Source organism: Thunnus maccoyii, chromosome 9 (assembly GCF_910596095.1).
Source record: "Thunnus maccoyii chromosome 9, fThuMac1.1, whole genome shotgun sequence".
In the NCBI taxonomy this organism is placed as follows: Eukaryota; Metazoa; Chordata; class Actinopteri; order Scombriformes; family Scombridae; genus Thunnus; species Thunnus maccoyii.
In genome coordinates this window covers 2,274,534-2,291,876 of record NC_056541.1, presented here as the reverse complement: position 1 = coordinate 2,291,876, position 17,343 = coordinate 2,274,534, and the positions used below count along the sequence as shown (strand labels likewise).

General features: G+C 36.1%; 1 protein-coding gene and 1 long non-coding RNA gene across 4 annotated transcripts; both read right to left on the bottom strand.

Moving 5' to 3' along the window:
* Nucleotides 1–208: 208 nt before the first annotated feature.
* Nucleotides 209–5,387, bottom strand: LOC121903429. 3 transcript variants are annotated; one of them, XR_006098041.1, is made up of 5 exons: nucleotides 5,348–5,387; nucleotides 2,627–2,740; nucleotides 2,462–2,530; nucleotides 1,215–1,293; nucleotides 209–590 (listed from the first exon to the last, which is right to left on the bottom strand). It is a non-coding gene; the product is annotated as an uncharacterized LOC121903429 (long non-coding RNA). The 3 variants fall into 3 exon arrangements; XR_006098040.1 differs by lacking the exon at nucleotides 209–590 and having other exon boundaries at nucleotides 604–1,293; XR_006098042.1 differs by lacking the exon at nucleotides 209–590 and having other exon boundaries at nucleotides 604–1,293; nucleotides 5,266–5,353.
* Nucleotides 5,388–14,102: 8,715 nt separating this feature from the next.
* On the bottom strand, nucleotides 14,103–15,081 carry LOC121903766 (GTPase IMAP family member 8-like). The gene is made up of 2 exons (XM_042421137.1): nucleotides 14,343–15,081; nucleotides 14,103–14,248 (listed from the first exon to the last, which is right to left on the bottom strand). Exons 1-2 carry the CDS (start codon nucleotides 15,079–15,081, stop codon nucleotides 14,103–14,105), a joined length of 885 nt encoding a protein of 294 aa, XP_042277071.1.
* Between the last annotated feature and the right edge of the window lie 2,262 nt (nucleotides 15,082–17,343).

Genomic DNA, 17,343 nt, shown 5'->3' with positions numbered 1-17,343 from the left:
AAATGAGACGCTCTTCCTCCTGAAGTGAGTTAGTTAGTTTTTACAGATGTGCTACAGTTGTGGTACCTTTAAATATGGTTAGTATATTTTATTATATATTTATATGCAGTACATTTAGTGCAGCCAACATTTACAGATTATACTCTCAGCATGCTAAGAGTCCTATTTGCTTTTGATTTAAAGGACGACAGTAAATATCTTAATTGCTTTTTTATGTTATTATTAAATACATTATTTGTTATTTCTCTTTACAGACCACAAATATATTCAACTCATAACCTTCCTGATATTTGCATGTCTGTCCACTGCACTGTCTACAATAAACCCTTTGACCTGAAGTTACTGCAGTTGTTCCATCCCAGAGTAAAATGATCACAGCTCTTCTCTGTAATCAGACTGTAGATGAAATTCACCTTCATTCCTGCTGCTGTATGATGACTACAGGTATTAAATCAACCAAAGGAAAGATCTGACACTCTACAGGTTGTTGTCGGCTCCTCTTTAACGTCACAACATTTTGATCCTGCATGTCATTTCATTCAATCTGTCTGTCAGACTTCATGTGAATCAGTTTGACTTATTCAGATATTCTGAGAAAAGATAGTTGATTTAAAGTTTTAGAGTGAAATAAAATATATTACTTGACATTCTGTTTTCATGCCACAAACAACTCACAGGACATCAGTTTAAATGTTTAAAAGTTCAAAATACTGTGTAGAAATTATTGGCACATGCAACATCAAAATACAGTTAAAATACAGTATAGACTTTTTTTGCCAAACTCAGTCATGTTAATGACATTATTGATAAGACTCCGCTGTTCTCTGACTGTACAGACCCATTAAAAGTTGTATTTTGATGCACATGTTAATCTTCAGGAAATGACAAAACATGAAGTCACATGAAAATGTCTTTATGTTTGAATTTCAGTTTGTCTTAAATGCAATTTTATGACAAACAAAACAATATTGCACTGAAGTCAGGAATTGACCAAACAGATAAAAGTGCAAAACAAACAAGCAAATAAACCATCTGAGGAAAACTGTTCTGTGACTGTTTGTGTTTGTACAAACAGGAAAATCAGAGCTGTTGATGAATCAGCTGAATTGAATTCAGGTTCACAGTCTGAGGACAAAGTGATGTTATTATGTGTGTAATATGTGGACAGAGAGAGAGGAGAGATATCCAGACTAATAAAGTCTGACTGGACTCACCTGCAGACGCCATAATATCACTCTGCTGGAAACATCAACACTGATTCAACTGGAGACCAACTGGGCTGGGTTTCAACACCTGAATGGAGAATTAAACAATACTGTAAACTCTCTCTAAATTGTACCACCATTAAATACTGGTATAAAAATGACAAAAATGGTATAAAAAGGACAAATCAAATCAAACAATTTTCTCCTAAATGAGCTGGAGACAGTGCAAATGTCTCTGTAACGTTTCAGTTGAGGCTTCTGTTATAATGTCCATGAACATGTGCAGCAACTAATCCTCTTGATTCAACATATGTTATATTAACTTTGTTTTAATATGTGAACACAAGGACAAATAATATACTGTATGATTTCACTTCGTTGTCATTCATGCACACAGGAAGAAAACACTCATAAACTGATAAACTCTGTTCTCTACAACGTATTACTGCTTTATAGGCAACATCTGTTTTCTCTTCAGCACTAACCTATTCATGAATTAGCTACAGCTATACAACAAGCATATGAAGGAAACAGAATATTAATTTATTCATTTATTTTTATATAACAGCTTTTTTGAGACAAGAGTACAAGTATAACTGCACCTTTAGTATACAACTTGTGTCTATAATAAAGGTTAAAAGAAAAAGAAAAAGAAATTGTAAATATCTCGTAAAGCGAAACATTCCCATATAGAAGAAATGTATTGTTTGATATGGACAATGAGATCAGAACACTTTGATTTGTAAATATAAATTTTGGTCAAAATAGTAAGAAAATTAATTGAATAAAACTGAGAGCAGAGATTCCTTTCATATTCAGTGAATCCAAACAATAAATTTTTCCAAAGTAATGTACAGTGAGGGGTAGATATGATCAACAATAAAACATGACAATTTACTCCACACTTGTTTTGTATGAGGGCAGGACCAAAATAAATGTACCATCATCTCTCTGAGCTCCTCACAAAAACTACAATTTACATCAGTGTCTTTCTTGAGTTTCTGCAAATAACAATTAGTTGGATAAAACCTGTGAGGGGACATTTATTCTTCTCACTTCCCATTTTCATTTTCTGCTGTAAAGTTGAATATGTCAAAAAGTGACTGTGGTCCAGCTGTGAGCTGTATCCACTTTGTGTGAAACATCTGCTCACTGTCGGCTTCAACTCAGGACTCACAGGCCTGATATAAGGTCTGAGGACACTGTTTTTTATCATGTGTGTTATATGTGGACAGATAGAGACCAGGTGAACTCACGTGTTGCAGATGCAATGAAGAGTTCTGACTGGCTGATTCAGTTGAAGACAAACTGCTGACTTTAAAATCCTAAAGAGAGAATAAGTAGAATTTAAACTATCTTAGTCACTTAAAGTACAGACACACTCCTATTAACACTGATTCATTATATCCTAAATTCCTTACTTCAACACCTCATCCTTCCAGGCAGTGAATACTTGTGTCAGTGTAGTTGTGCTGGTGTCCTCTGATCTCTGAGGAGTTTTGTTGTAGTCAAAGAGCTTAGTGTCACCAACTGTCCTGTAAAATATGAACATAATCACAATAATAAAGAATAAAAACTTATATTTGCAGTTACTGATCATGTAGCTGATTAAAAGTTTTAGTTGATAGTAGTTCTGGGTTTTGTAAAAATACAACACAGTGGTCAGTGAACAAAAGTGGTGGAAAGTAACTAAGTACATTTACTCAAGTTCTGTACTTAAGTACAATTCTGAGGTACTTGTACTTTACTTGAGTATTTCCATGTGGTGCTACTTTCTACATTTCAGAGGGAAATATTGTACTTTCTACTCCACTACATTTATTTGACAGCTTTAGTTACTTTTCAGATGAAGATTTGACACAATGGATAATATAACAAACTTTTAAAATACAACACATTGTTAAAGATGAAACCAGTGGTTTCCAACCTTTTTGTCTTTTGACGTCTTACAAAAAGCAGTGTGTAGTCGGGGTCACATTTCACATGTCTATGAGTTGTTAACAGCTCCACCAAATAGTGATTTTTCCCTCTAAACTTCTCACATGCTTTCATTTCAATAAATGTTCAAATGATCCAATATTTCAGCAAAAATCAAAGATTAGAGAAAAAGTCCAAAAACTGAACTTTGTTTTTTCTTCTTTCCTCTCCCATTCATCATCTCACGACCCCTCAGATTTATCTGCTGACCCTTTGGAGGGGCCCAACCCCTAGGTTGGGAACCACTGGACTAAACTAGCTAACTGTATATAAAGTAGTGTAAACTAGCTCCACCTCCAGCAGCTACAACAGTAACATGCTGCTCTAACACTGATGCTTCACTATTAATAATCTAATGATGTCATATATAATAATATATCAGTCAGAGGGACCAAACCACTACTTTTACTGCAATACTTTAACTACATCAAGCTCATAATACTTATGTACTTTTACTGCAATACTTTAACTACATCAAGCTCATAATACTTATGTACTTTTACTGCAATACTTTAACTACATCAAGCTCATAATACTTATGTACTTTTACTGCAATACTTTAACTACATCAAGCTCATAATACTTATGTACTTTTACTGCAATACTTTAACTACATCAAGCTCATAATACTTATGTACTTTTACTGCAATACTTTAACTACATCAAGCTCATAATACTTATGTACTTTTACTGCAATACTTTAACTACATCAAGCTCATAATACTTATGTACTTTTACTGTGGTAGGATTTTTCATGCATGTACTTGTAATGGAGTATTTTTACATTGATGTATTAGTACTTTTACTACAGTAAAGGATCTGAGTCAATAGTTGAGTTATACAACGTCAGGGAACTTCACAGCTCAACCTGGCTGCGTCTCTTCCTGGTTATTATCAGCTCATATAGATCGCATGTGAACTACGTCACTTTAGAAATGTTAATATGCTACGTTTTGTAGAAATGTTGATATGATACGTTTTGTAGAAATGTTAATATGCTGCGTTTTGTAGAAATGTTGATATGATACGTTTTGTAGAAATGTTGATATGATACGTTTTGTAGAAATGTTAATATGCTGCGTTTTGTAGAAATGTTGATATGATACGTTTTGTAGAAATGTTGATATGATACGTTTTGTAGAAATGTTAATAAGCTACGTATTACACGTGTTGAAACGTAGATATTCAACGTCTCTGTGGTTTGCAGACACGTACAATGCCAACGTTTTATTCTGGCGACCAGGCTGAAACATATCATATTAACATTTCTAAAGTGATATAATTCACTTGCGATCTGTATGAGCTGACTTTCCTATTACGAGGAGGAGAAGTAAGTTTCTTGGTGATGGTTGGTAAGGAAGTTGGAAATCAGCAGAGGACGGTTCAAGACCACCTCGAAACCAACGCCCGCCTCCCGTTCCAACCGACAAAAGCGAGTGGGTGTTTTTAGTGAGACGTCAGGACATTTGCAGCCGTTTTTATTTTATTTTTTATTTTATTTTAATCCAAACCATGATCTTTCCCTAACCCTAACCAAGTGGTCCTTGTGCCTAAACCTAAACAGACGTTAACCACAGCGTTGTCACACCATAAAACATCATTATTCAACGGATAGACATTTTAATGTGCTACGTTTTGTAGAAATGTTGATACAATACGTATTACACGTGTTGAAACGTAGATATTCAACGTTTCTGTGGTTTGCAGAAATGTTCAATGCCAACGTTTTATTCTGGCGACCAGGCTGTATTATCTGTGTTAACGTCTCTAAAACCGCTTCATGGTTGATACAAGTTGATAATCTGATATAAAACAATTCAAACGAGTCGCACAGACACGTTTTAGAGAAAAATATCTGATTAAACACCGTCTGAAATAATCAAGACTTCTCTTTTTATATCAAAATATAGACTATCATTCGTTTTATTGCAAACTGTTTGATTTATTTTCGTTTCAAACAAATATTTTTTTGAAGTCAGACACTAGTTTATTTCTACCTGTTTCAAAACTGTTTCCGGCTCAGTTAGTGAAGTTACTATGATAATAACAAGATGTGGCTTAAATCTGATCTGAAAACACTCACCTGATCAATGATCGATTTTCAGCTGTTATACTAAAGTTTCGTGAAGATTAATGATCGGTTCTGTCTGTCTGAATTTATTCACCGGTTGAACTTTTTCTCACTGCGCCACTGATCCGCATCACAAATGAAAGTGAATGAAAATGTTCACAGAAAAAAAGGTGGGCCATGCTTACCACGTGTGCAGATTCTCACGAGGTCTCTTTTTTCTTGAAGTGACATAAAATGATAAGACATTGTTAAATGCAATGATAAAAACTGTAAAAGTCTAATAAAATATAACAGTTCTGACAGATGATTGTTCAGACCTGACCATCATTAGGTCTAATAATGACGATGATGATGATAATTTCCTAAAAGTAGCCTCTGTGTAACTTTTCATTCTGAGGACATTTCTTTGAAATTGTGATGTCAATTAGTAGAATACTGGAAATGTTCTTATTATGGAGTTTTAAGAAACTTAACATGCTCAGATGTAGTCTGACACACAAAACTAAACAATGAAAACTGAGTATTTTCTGTCAGTTAAAGAATTATTAAGGGTCTTATTTATTAAGAATTGTTGCAAACTAACAAATATGAACTCAATAATTAACCCTTATTTATCAACACTTGTTTTTCTTGTAAGTTGTATCAAATTGCACCACCTTCTCTGTAAAATGTCCTAACAATTAACCATTAAAAACCTGCAAATTACTCTGAAATGTACAGGAAATTAATGGATAACAGTCAAATAAAGTGTTAAAAATAACTTTGGTGAGATTCTCAGAGAATGTCACAAATTCTCAGTGAATGCCAAAAGTGAGAAGAGATTTTAGGGCTAATTTCATTTCAATCAGGAGAGATTTCAGTTTTGTAAGTGAACAATTATATTTATTGAACATGCATAATAAGATAAAATGTAAAAAGTCTTTGGCCATTAAACCCCATCATGATGTCATCATATTTATAAAGGAGGAAGTGAAGGTGAGAGTAGAACAGAATATCCCCCGATGGAGTCTAGACACTGGTGGTGGTGATGAATAAAGGAATACTGGGATCTGGATGATGAGAAGAGGAGGAGCTTCTGGTGATCTCAGACCTGTGCTGACGTGATGAAGTGGATGTGGATGAGGAGGAGGAGAGTTTAAAGTTTGGTAGCTAAGACATGATAGGCTGATAGAAATCGTGGCAGAGGATTTGTCGTCTTTTGTTAAATGTGTTTAAAACCAAAGAGATGTGCATAGACAGCAATATGAACCTTTTATTTAAGCCTATAATGGTCAACAGCCAGGAGATGGAACAAGTGAGCTCCTTTAATACCTTGAGACTGTTATGGACCAAGCCTTCACCTTTTCTAAACATGTGGATCACATTTACAAAATATCACAACAAAGACTCTTTCTATTACATAGTTGCGAGTTTTGAGGTTAGTCAACACATCTTAAACAGAGTATCAATCCCTCATAGAAAGTGTTCTTACATTCAACATGGTGTCCTGGTTTGAATATCTGTCAATAACAAGGTCAAACTCTCCAGAATAGTCAGGCTTGACAGTGCAATATCAGGCTGTAAACAAAACTTGTTAGCTTATCACTGTGACAAAGCAGATGAACAAATAAAAAATCTTAAAGGATGACATCCCCTGAATCATCAGGGGCCTTCAGGGGGACACTACAGAGTCTCCTATGCAAAGAAAAATATCTATAAAAAATCATTCAGTCAGAAGACTGATGCATTTCACCATCTCCTCATTAACCTCTTCATGTAAACAAGGTGGAGTCAAACAGACCAGGAGTGTCGACCACAACGACACGACGACCGTCTACTTCACTCTTTGCTTTCAGCGGTTGGTGACTGATGTTTGACTTGATTCAGCTCTAAACTCTTCTCTTCCCAGAATGGTGTTTCCTGAAGAGCTCTTTCCACTTCCAGTCTTCCCTATCAGCACAATCCTGAGACTCTCTGAGCTCTGATTCTCATCATCACCTGTAACATCAGAACAAGTGGAGTTACTTGACAATCGCTACATTCATCAACAGCACAAAACAAGATCAAAGAAAACTATTAAAAGTGTACTTACAGGTGACCGTGCTTTTTGTTTGAAGTTTTGTAAGTTCAGTCTGTAGCATGCTGATCTTTTCCATCTGAGCATGTGCAAAGGTGTTTGTTGTATAGCAACATGGTTTATTTTTAGATTGTTCCATCTTCTCCACAGTATCCAACATCTCAGAGATCTGCTGCTTGTTCTTGATGTTGAGAACAACATGTCTTCCTCCACAGCTCTGAATGAGCTCCTGGATGTCTCTGTTCTTTCTTACAGAGTCAACAACAGCTGGAGCTGTAGGATCTGTCTCCACAGTGAACAGAATCATGGTGAAGTCATTGACTGGAGAGCTGAATGTGTTCTGGATGGTCTTTAACTCTCCCTTGTCTTCATCAGTGAGGGGATCCACAGGTAGGACCAGGATGAAGGCATGGACGCCCTCAGGATCACAGAGGGAGATACACCTGAATGATTCCTCCATCACTGCCTCCTGAGGTTTTCCATACAAGGCAGGCAGCTCCACCAGGGAAACCCGACGTCCACACACCTCTCCCTGATGTTTAACACACTCTGATGAGTTGGAGACTGAATGAAGCTCTGTCTGACCTAAAATGGCCTTGACTGCTGAAGTCTTTGTTACTGTTGCGATTTTCACATTTTTTTGTCTCTTGCTGATGTTATTGTTTATTTGTCTTTGGTTAAAAACAAAAGAAAAAGAGAGAAGAGTCAATGTAAGAGCAAGATGTTATACTTAAAATTTGATTTATTCTCTCAATAAAAAACAACAATAATTTGTCAATAAATAAACAAATAGTCATCAAGTTTCATTAAAATAAAGGTTACAATATAAAAGAATTTAGTCCCCCATGGCGACCTGAGCTGCCACCTCACTGATGTTTCCTGGCGGCTGATGGACATTCAACCTTTACAGCATCATGTTTTTCAGATTTGGTAACACAGCGGTAAAGCAGACATATGAAATGAGTATCATATGTATCATTAAGTAACACCCCTGCTTCTGTTGAGCAGACATCAGTGTCACTAACAAACAAACATGTGCTCTCTTTTCTGAGCCACCTTCCAGTTCAACTGAAATGGCTTCAGTTTTAACTGAAATCCTCTCGTACAACATACTGAAATCATACAAAATTGTATTTTTTCAATAGAAACTGTGAACACTTTTCAATAGTTTATGTAAAAGGATTTCACAATACTATATGAGCGCATTTTAATTGTGTATATGAGCACATTTTACTAGTATGTGTGAAAGCTTTTCACTTGTATGTGTGTGAGGTTTTCAGTATAGTATGTGAATGATTTTGGTTTCATATGTCTATCATATTTGTATGTATTCATATGTATATGGATGGTAATTCTGAATAATGTCCCTAACAGTCCCTCATAACCTGGAGCTCAGGCCTTAATAAATAATGGTGTGATGGAAAAGCAAAGCTCTGAACAACTGTCCATCAGTCATATGAATCATCCTGAACGTCTGTGAAGTTAAAAGAAAACTAACAAATATGTCATCATTGAATCAGGAATAATAAAGTCCTCAGCCATTATACTGTATATGATACACTGAAGACAGTTAGAAGGTGAAGTCAGTGACTTTCAACATGCTGTTTCTCACTCTTTCACCTTCCTGTGTTTCTAACCACAACCAGTGTGACATTTTATCTCAGCAGCTGCAGATGAACAGGAAGAGAAACTAAATGAGATTTGAAAAGTGAGCGTAGGAATGAACTCTTGTCTCTCTCATGGTGTCTGATTAAAAGATTGACTGAGTTTGAGATTTTCACCTTTTCAAACATTACATTTATCTGAAGAGACTCTTTCACCTTGTCACTACAAAACATTTCTTCCTTTAATTTTTAAATGTTAAATCTCTGTTGAGCTGTTCTGGAGTTCTGGAAAAAAGTTGTGTATTCATGTACCATAAAACTGATCTGTTCAAACTAATGCAGGCTAATCTGGCCATAGTCAAAGTAAACTGGCAACTCTGTATATTTTCATTTTTAATCAGTTGATCCATAATCTCTTTGGGAATTAAAAAATACCTGTTAAGATGTTGGAAATCTCAACTGAATTCACACTGGAAACTTCACTTGGTGTTATGAAATTCAGCCTCACAGAGCTGCTTAACTGTAGACTCTAACCAGCCTTTCTTGTTGAATTAATGATCATTTTTATAATTTAATATTAGTTTTGATGTCAGTATTACATTCATGTCAGTTTTTTTTTAATCTCATTCATTGTGTTTACATAAAAAGGATTTTTTTTCTTTTTTTGTCAGAAGCTGAATTGTGTTCTTTGCTTTCCAGCACATGCAGACACATCCATGTGTTACTCAAGCATGTTTCATTGAAATGACCTCCCCATGACTGTAATAAGAGAAGTAAGATCAATAGATGCAACATCTGAAAAATGACAAGAAAGATTTGTACTTATTCAGATTATACAAATCAAAGATACATTAAGTCTTCTCTTGGTGGAAAATGATAGAGAGAAGAAATCTTCAAACAAATACAGTAATAATGTTTATAAAGATTATTATTTTGCTTCTTCTGTTTCTCTAGTTTTCTTCTTTGTGTCTGAGTCTCTCAGAGCTTTGCAGAGCGTGTTGTCAGGTGTGACTTCCTGTCTGACTAAACCACAGTGGAAACAAGAGCTTGTTTTAGATGAACGAGTCCTGCGTGTATTACTGGTAAGTACGTGACAATACATGCATGTTGGAATTATGATATGCATGTATTGTCACATATTCAGTTTTCAGAATGAACCTCCACCAACCACAAAATGAATATACAGTTCTGAAAGTCCATGTCTAAAATATAATGGAAGGGTAACTTGTGTTGTTCACATTTTCTTTTATTATTTTACATCTGTTCTGTCTTGTGTTTTGAAGTTCTTTATTTTAGGATAGGATATTTCATTTTGAAAAAGCTGTAAATGTGGAGGGTACCCACTTGATTTTGTCTAACTCAGGCTATTGTACCTTAATTCAAGCCTAAGTTGAATTTAACTGCATTTTTCACAAAACAGGGACTGAATATTTGACTCCCATCACTTACATTTCAGTCTGGCTGTACTTCAGAGCAAATATGAACAGGAGGAACAATTACAGAGACCAATAACTATTGTATGTATTGTATTGTATTGTATGTACATATGGGCTTCTGAGTTTTCAGTTAAGAATTACTGTCACACCAGCTGTCTGATGTGATGAAATTGCACTATTTTAACTATGAATTTTGAGTTGCCCCTAAAGTGAAATGTGACAATGAAAAAAAATAAATCTCCTAAATTGGACGTGAGATTTTTTACTCAACAGCAACAATACAAGTCATTGCTGTAAATCCCTAACAGTAAAGGTCTAATCTTCACTTTGAGCAGCTACAACCTTTAAACACTGCTTACATGTTATCACATCAATAATTTCACACAACTATTATTTAAAAGAAGAACTTTTGACATTTAGATTAACTTTAACAGTCCTGTCTCCATGGTTTCAAGTTTATTATTAACAAATGCAGTCAAATATTGAATTAGGGTATGTTTTATTGTTTCGTTTACATACTGTAGGTAAGTAAAATAGTACTTGAAGTATCAAATTATATTCAATAAGTATTTCCTACTCTTATCTTTAAGTTTCACTTTTGAAGGTATGTGCATTTGACTTTTAAAGTCAAAGGAGTTCATTATTTCCTATAAAAGGTTTGTATAAAAATACAATGACACTTTTAAATGTATGAAAAATCCAACATTTTTAAGTCCAATTTAAATAGACTATAATGATATAATGACTTATAAACAACATAGAGAATTTGTTTTTGAATGTTTTACCAGTCATGGCTTCAACATTTTTAAGATTATGAAATGGTGACATATCCAACATACAAGTTTTATTTGCTATATATATATACATATATAAGGTCTATATTTAGACCTTTGTTCCCAGCAAACCTGATCGGAGGTTTTCGTCTGGTGACTTTTCTGTCACAATGAAGGGTGGGATTATCTTGCAGACAGACTGAATATGAGCAGCCTTCCTTGTTCTCATCATCCAAAGTGAAATCAGCCAATCAGAAAATTCTGCAGATACGAGGTTTTGCGCTTTGGCCATCGACATGTGCCTAGCAAAATTGGTACATCTAGGAGAAACCTAAATGTGGGGGATTCAACTTTGAAATTTCATAGGGGGCACTGTTGAGCCATTTTGCCACACCCATGTCCAAGACCCATAAAACATATAAATGTTCACAACTTCAGACGCATGCGCCGCTTTTTACATTGGATGACTTTACTGCAAAAAAAAAGTGTGTTTGTTTCAAATAATACTATTATGTATATTATTACTACTGTATAATATATACTATATTAGTATATATACCTCAGGTTGTTGTGTACCCATGGAAATTAAAACAAGTTATCTAATTATTATGGTTTTAGAACAATGACCCTTCAAAAAAAGTTAGTCCTATGGCACAACTTACCACAAAGTAGGGCTAAAATGGGCATGGGGATGGGGTAAATTGAGCCCTCTATGGGTAATTAGTGCTACGATTAAATACTGATATGAAAATCACACAAAATCAAACAATTTTGAGATAATGTTGAACTTTATTACTGCTATCAATTTAACAAAGGCAAAACTCATACTTTTAAGTAAAATCATATGTTTGTGTCTTGTTGTTCAACATGTTACCTAAACAATTTTAGTAGACATTAAACTGTGATCTTTGTGTTTTACTGTAGCTACAGAAAGAATGAGTGTGTAAATGTGCTTTTCTGTATACAGACAAGTGACAAATTAAAGGAAAAACTGGTCCAGGTCTGAATGCTTGACCCCTACAGTGAGGGGGTCTGGTGGCTCTGTTATGCTGTGGGGGGCATTTTGCTGGCATGGTCTGGGTCCACTTGTCCCCTTAGAGAGAAGGGTCACTGCTAATCAATACAAAGTTGTTGTGAGTGATCAGCTTTATCCTATGATGAAACATTTCTATCCTGATGGGAGTGGTCTCTTCCAGAATGACAATGCCCCAATTCACAGGACATGAAGGGTCACTGAATGGTTTGATGAGTATGAAAATGTTGTGAATCATATGCTATGACCTTCACAGTCACCACATCTCAACCCAACTGAACATGAATCATCAAAACGAGGGAATCTCTTTTAGAAGAAGGGTGTTCATCCCTCCATTAGAGTTCAGAGGCTTGTAGAATCAATGCCAAGGTGTATTGATGATGTTCTGGTGGCCCAACACCTTACTAAGACACTTTATGTTGGCTTTTCCTTTAATTTGTCACCTGTCTGTATGTACAGCATGTTTGTGTGTGGCTTAAACTTAACATTAGTCAACAATTAGGTATTTATTCATCTACATTGTAACACTTGTAACAGGGATCAAACATTAACATGAACAGTGTCTCTAGTCTCTAGAATATCAGAAAAATAATTTTTAAGGGGTAAATTAAATTGACCCCACAACCTCCATTTCGACAAAAGTGTGCGCTTGAGTCCAAGATGGATTGAGTAACGTGAACTATACTTTCTTAATTTGTGGTCACATGATTACTTTTGTTTATGGTTACCTAGATAAAGGGGGTGGTTCATTTTACCCACTGGCTCGATTTACCCTGTTCTCCCCTACATTTACTGCCAGACTGACAACTTACTGCTAAACTTTTCCTCTGCTCCGCTCACATTCACATCACTCTTCTGCTGCTCGCTCTCTGCGCTAGCTCAACCACACACACTCATTTACACACATACAAATGCAAAGACGCACCTCCTTATCCCTTAACGGAGCTACGCTACTCTTGTACCTCTTTAGAAGATGTCCTTTGAAGAATGAAGAGAGGGAGGATGACTCAAAACAATTCCACAATAACGTAGAGTGTTACTGTGTTTACACAGTATGAGAGTGAAAATTATTAGTAGCCCATTGATATTAATGATCGTCTGAAATTTTAGCAGCAGCGCCGCAAAATTATGAGCGCTGCTGCTAAAATATAGGGGAAACACTGGTGTGTATGTATATACCCCTCTGTCGAACAGTAACATACAGCTAACAGTGTAACTACATCCTCCTAAATAACCTACATTAGCATGAACAACACTGATAAGGTAACTCCATCTACAAAGTAATTAAACCATCCATCAATTAAGCTAGCAAACCCGTCAGCAAGTATGCTACATGAAACAGTGTAATAGAATGAGGTAAAAAATGTGAATAAGGAGATTGATTCAGACAGCAATATTCACAAAATAAGCACTGAAGCTTAGATGTATGTCCTTCATGCACACAGCAGAGGTTATAGATAGTCCATATTATTGCCTCTCGGCAGGGTTTCACCGCCATGACAATGGGGAAATTTGGCTCCGCTCGTTAACTACTTCAAAGTCGGGCAGGGCTGTGTGTTGGGAGGGTGAGAGGGGGAGAGAGTCCATGTGTGTGACGTCACCTTATTAAGAGCTAGAACTGGTAGGCTTTCGTACAAGCTCACGGACTTGTGTGCGGTTTTGTTTAAGTTATTAAACTCATGGTATCTCCCTCCACAGTCAGAAATTCAATTCAATTCAATTCAAATCAATGTTTCTTCCCAAAGACTTCCTTAAGTTTTAATTCTTCCTGATCATCTGATCTGAGGCCAATCTGTAACACCAACAGGAAGACATGTGGTCCTGGAGCCAGAAGACTGATGCATTTCACCATCTCCTCATTAACCTCTTCATGGGACAAGGTGGAGTCAAACAGACCAGGAGTGTCGACCACAACGACAGGACGACTGTCTACTTTACTCTGTGCTTTCAGCGGTTGGTGACTGATGTTTGACTTGATTCAGCTCTAAACTCTTCTCTTCCCAGAATGGTGTTTCCTGAAGAGCTCTTTCCACTGCCAGTCTTCCCAATCAGCACAATCCTGAGACTCTCTGAGCTCTGATTCTCATCATCACCTGTAACATCAGAACAAGTGGAGTTACTTGACAATCGCTACATTCATCAACAGCACAAAACAAGATCAAAGAAAACTATTAAAAGTGTACTTACAGGTGACCGTGCTTTTTGTTTGAAGTTTTGTAAGTTCAGTCTGTAGCATGCTGATCTTTTCCATCTGAGCATGTGCAAAGGTGTTTGTTGTATAGCAACATGGTTTATTTTTAGATTGTTCCATCTTCTCCACAGTATCCAACATCTCAGAGATCTGCTGCTTGTTCTTGATGTTGAGAACAACATGTCTTCCTCCACAGCTCTGAATGAGCTCCTGGATGTCTCTGTTCTTTCTTACAGAGTCAACAACAGCTGGAGCTGTAGGATCTGACTCCACAGTGAACAGAATCATGGTGAAGTCATTGACTGGAGAGCTGAATGCGTTCTGGATGGTCTTTAACTCTCCCTTGTCTTCATCAGTGAGGGGATCCACAGGTAGGACCAGGATGAAGGCATGGACGCCCTCAGGATCACAGAGGGAGATACACCTGAATGATTCCTCCATCACTGCCTCCTGAGGTTTTCCATACAAGGCAGGCAGCTCCACCAGGGAAACCCAACGTCCACACACCTCTCCCTGATGTTTAACACACTCTGGTGAGTTGGAGACTGAATGAAGCTCTGTCTGACCTAAAATGGCCTTGACTGCTGAAGTCTTCCCTGCTCCTCTCCTCCCACACAGAACCAGGTTTAAAACTGGTTTGATGGTCTCTTCAGTGAAGGTGAGGAAGGTTCCTTTGTTTTCATGCATAATGTTCTGAATCATCTCCATTAGCAGGTTATGGTCATCTTTAAACATGTTGTAATGTCTTCCTCCACAGTCTTTAAGGAGCTTTCTCTTCCAACCACAGAACAAATATACAGTTCTGAAAGTCCATGTCTAAAATATAATGGAAGGGTAACTTGTGTTGTTCACGTTTTCTTTTATTATTTTAGGTCTATTTTGTCTTGTGTTTTGAAGTTCTTTAAGGTTCTTTTGACATTTAGATTAACTTTAACAGTCTTGTCTCCATGGTTTAAAGGTTATTATTAACAAAGCAGTAAAATATTGATAAAATATTGATGCCATAAACGAGCGTCAAGTGATGAAGTTTGCTGGTGAGGTGAATGACAGCTGAGACAGTCTTCAGAGGCCGACAGTATCCATGACAACACACTGTCCTCTGGACCTTTGTTCCAAAGTAAACACACAGATGTACCCTGTAATTATTTGAAGTACCCTAAAATGCAAAAGGAGCCATGTATTTTGCCTGTTTGTTGGTAATAAGGTCATTTTGAAATAAAATCACATCACATTTATTAAGTGCGCAGGAGTCATCACATCTTCCCTGAAACATCCAGATTTTTACTCAGTTTTATAGTCATACTGTATCCTGTAATAACATAACAGTTACCTAGTAGTTAAAGAATAACTAAAGTATTAATTATCTCTAAATTCTTCACAAATTTCCAGATTATTGCTCAGTAGGTCGTACATACTCTGTAATAATAGAATAGGTACCTGGTAGTTTCTAAGTTTCTAAATTGTTACCCCCTTATTCCATAACTTTACATCTTGTTCCCCTGTACTTACATATATGTATTGGTACGTAGCGTACTGGTACACTGTTACTACATAAGATTACACCGTAACTACGGAGTAATTACAGTGTATGTTGTGGGCTGTATTCTAAAGCGTTACCCATTATTCTACTTTATTTGTTGACGGTCTTTTGCTTAGTCGAGTTAAATGTTACTGATGTTTCATATCTTGTCATCTGTAGTTGTAGGAGGTTGACAGTGAAAGTAAAGAATGTGGGTGAGAGACCTCTAGAGGATTAGAGAGGAATCCCAGCTTCATCCTCACAGCTCTGCTCTGCAGTCAGACTGGACAAGGTAAATAATGCTGGATAGTTTAATGAATAATACTGCATCATATTTTAATTGTTATATTTTTTGAGTAAAATTTGAATCTGCGACATAACCAGTAACATTTATCTGTCAGATAAATGTAGTGGTACAATGTTTCCTCTGAAGTAGAAGTACACAGTTGCATATTTTATTTTTTTAATTGCTTAATTGGGACCATTTGTGAGTTATTTCTGGGTACAATGACTTAGAATAGTAATATAATTCAATATGTTCCATACCTAAACATAATAAATCTATATCTGTCAGAATACAAAAATGTTGTAGCAAATGTTATATACTTCCAAAGACCACCAGGAGTCCTTGAGAGGGCTGCAGAGGTTCAAAAGCACAAATAGATTAATTTCACCTATATTACACTAAACTTCCAGGGAATGTATCTTCTTAGAGGATTCTTTCAGACAAAATCTTCCCAAACACAGGTCTGTGGTCTACTGTGCATCTATTTTGGAGGTTCCTCAACATGAAAAAGTTTGAGTTTGCCTCGTTTCTCAAAATCCCAACAGTGCTGTATTTTTCTAGTTTCCATTTATGTCCATTGTTCACTTTTTGCTCCTCTGAAGCAGGAAAAAAGTTGTTATATATCATGTCATGTCTTTCTAAACCATGATTTGAAAGTTTTTGTTTTTTAATAAATGAAATTCTGAGTGAGTGTTTCACAAATTTCTGCTTTTATAATATGTTAGTCACCTTCAGCCGAACATGGCGGAGGTGAAGCTCTGCTGCAATGGAACAACCAATTAGCTTTCACTTCTTATCAATGTGAGTTCTTTGGTAATATTACTTTTCTCTCTGGGGTTTGGTTTCATCAGGTTTTATTTTTGTGACACGGGCACCATCTTGTGGAGTCTCTGCAAACTGTTTCAGGAAACTGACATTTTACATCATTTTCTGACATTTTATGGATCAAACAACTTATCGATTAATCGAGTAAACATCAAATTAATTGATAATGAAAATAATTGTTAGTTGCAGCGCTGTATAGAAGCTTAAAAATTCACTGTAAAATGTTACAATTTCAGGGAAAAAACCACATCAAACAACTTTTAACTGGCCTCTGGAGTCACTCTTTAATCTCAAGACAATCCTGGTAACCAGAAACATGAATTATAGCAGTAAGTCGTTTCTAAGGATGTGTGTAATTCTGCTCTCT

Excerpts from the sequence above, each read along its gene's own strand:
- LOC121903766 (XM_042421137.1), bottom strand. The coding sequence starts at position 15,081 with ATGTTTAAAGATGACCATAACCTGCTAATGGAGATGATTCAGAACATT. Across the intron at positions 14,249-14,342 it reads AACAAAAAGCACGGTCACCT|GTGATGATGAGAATCAGAGC; the intron begins GTAAGTACACTT and ends CTGATGTTACAG.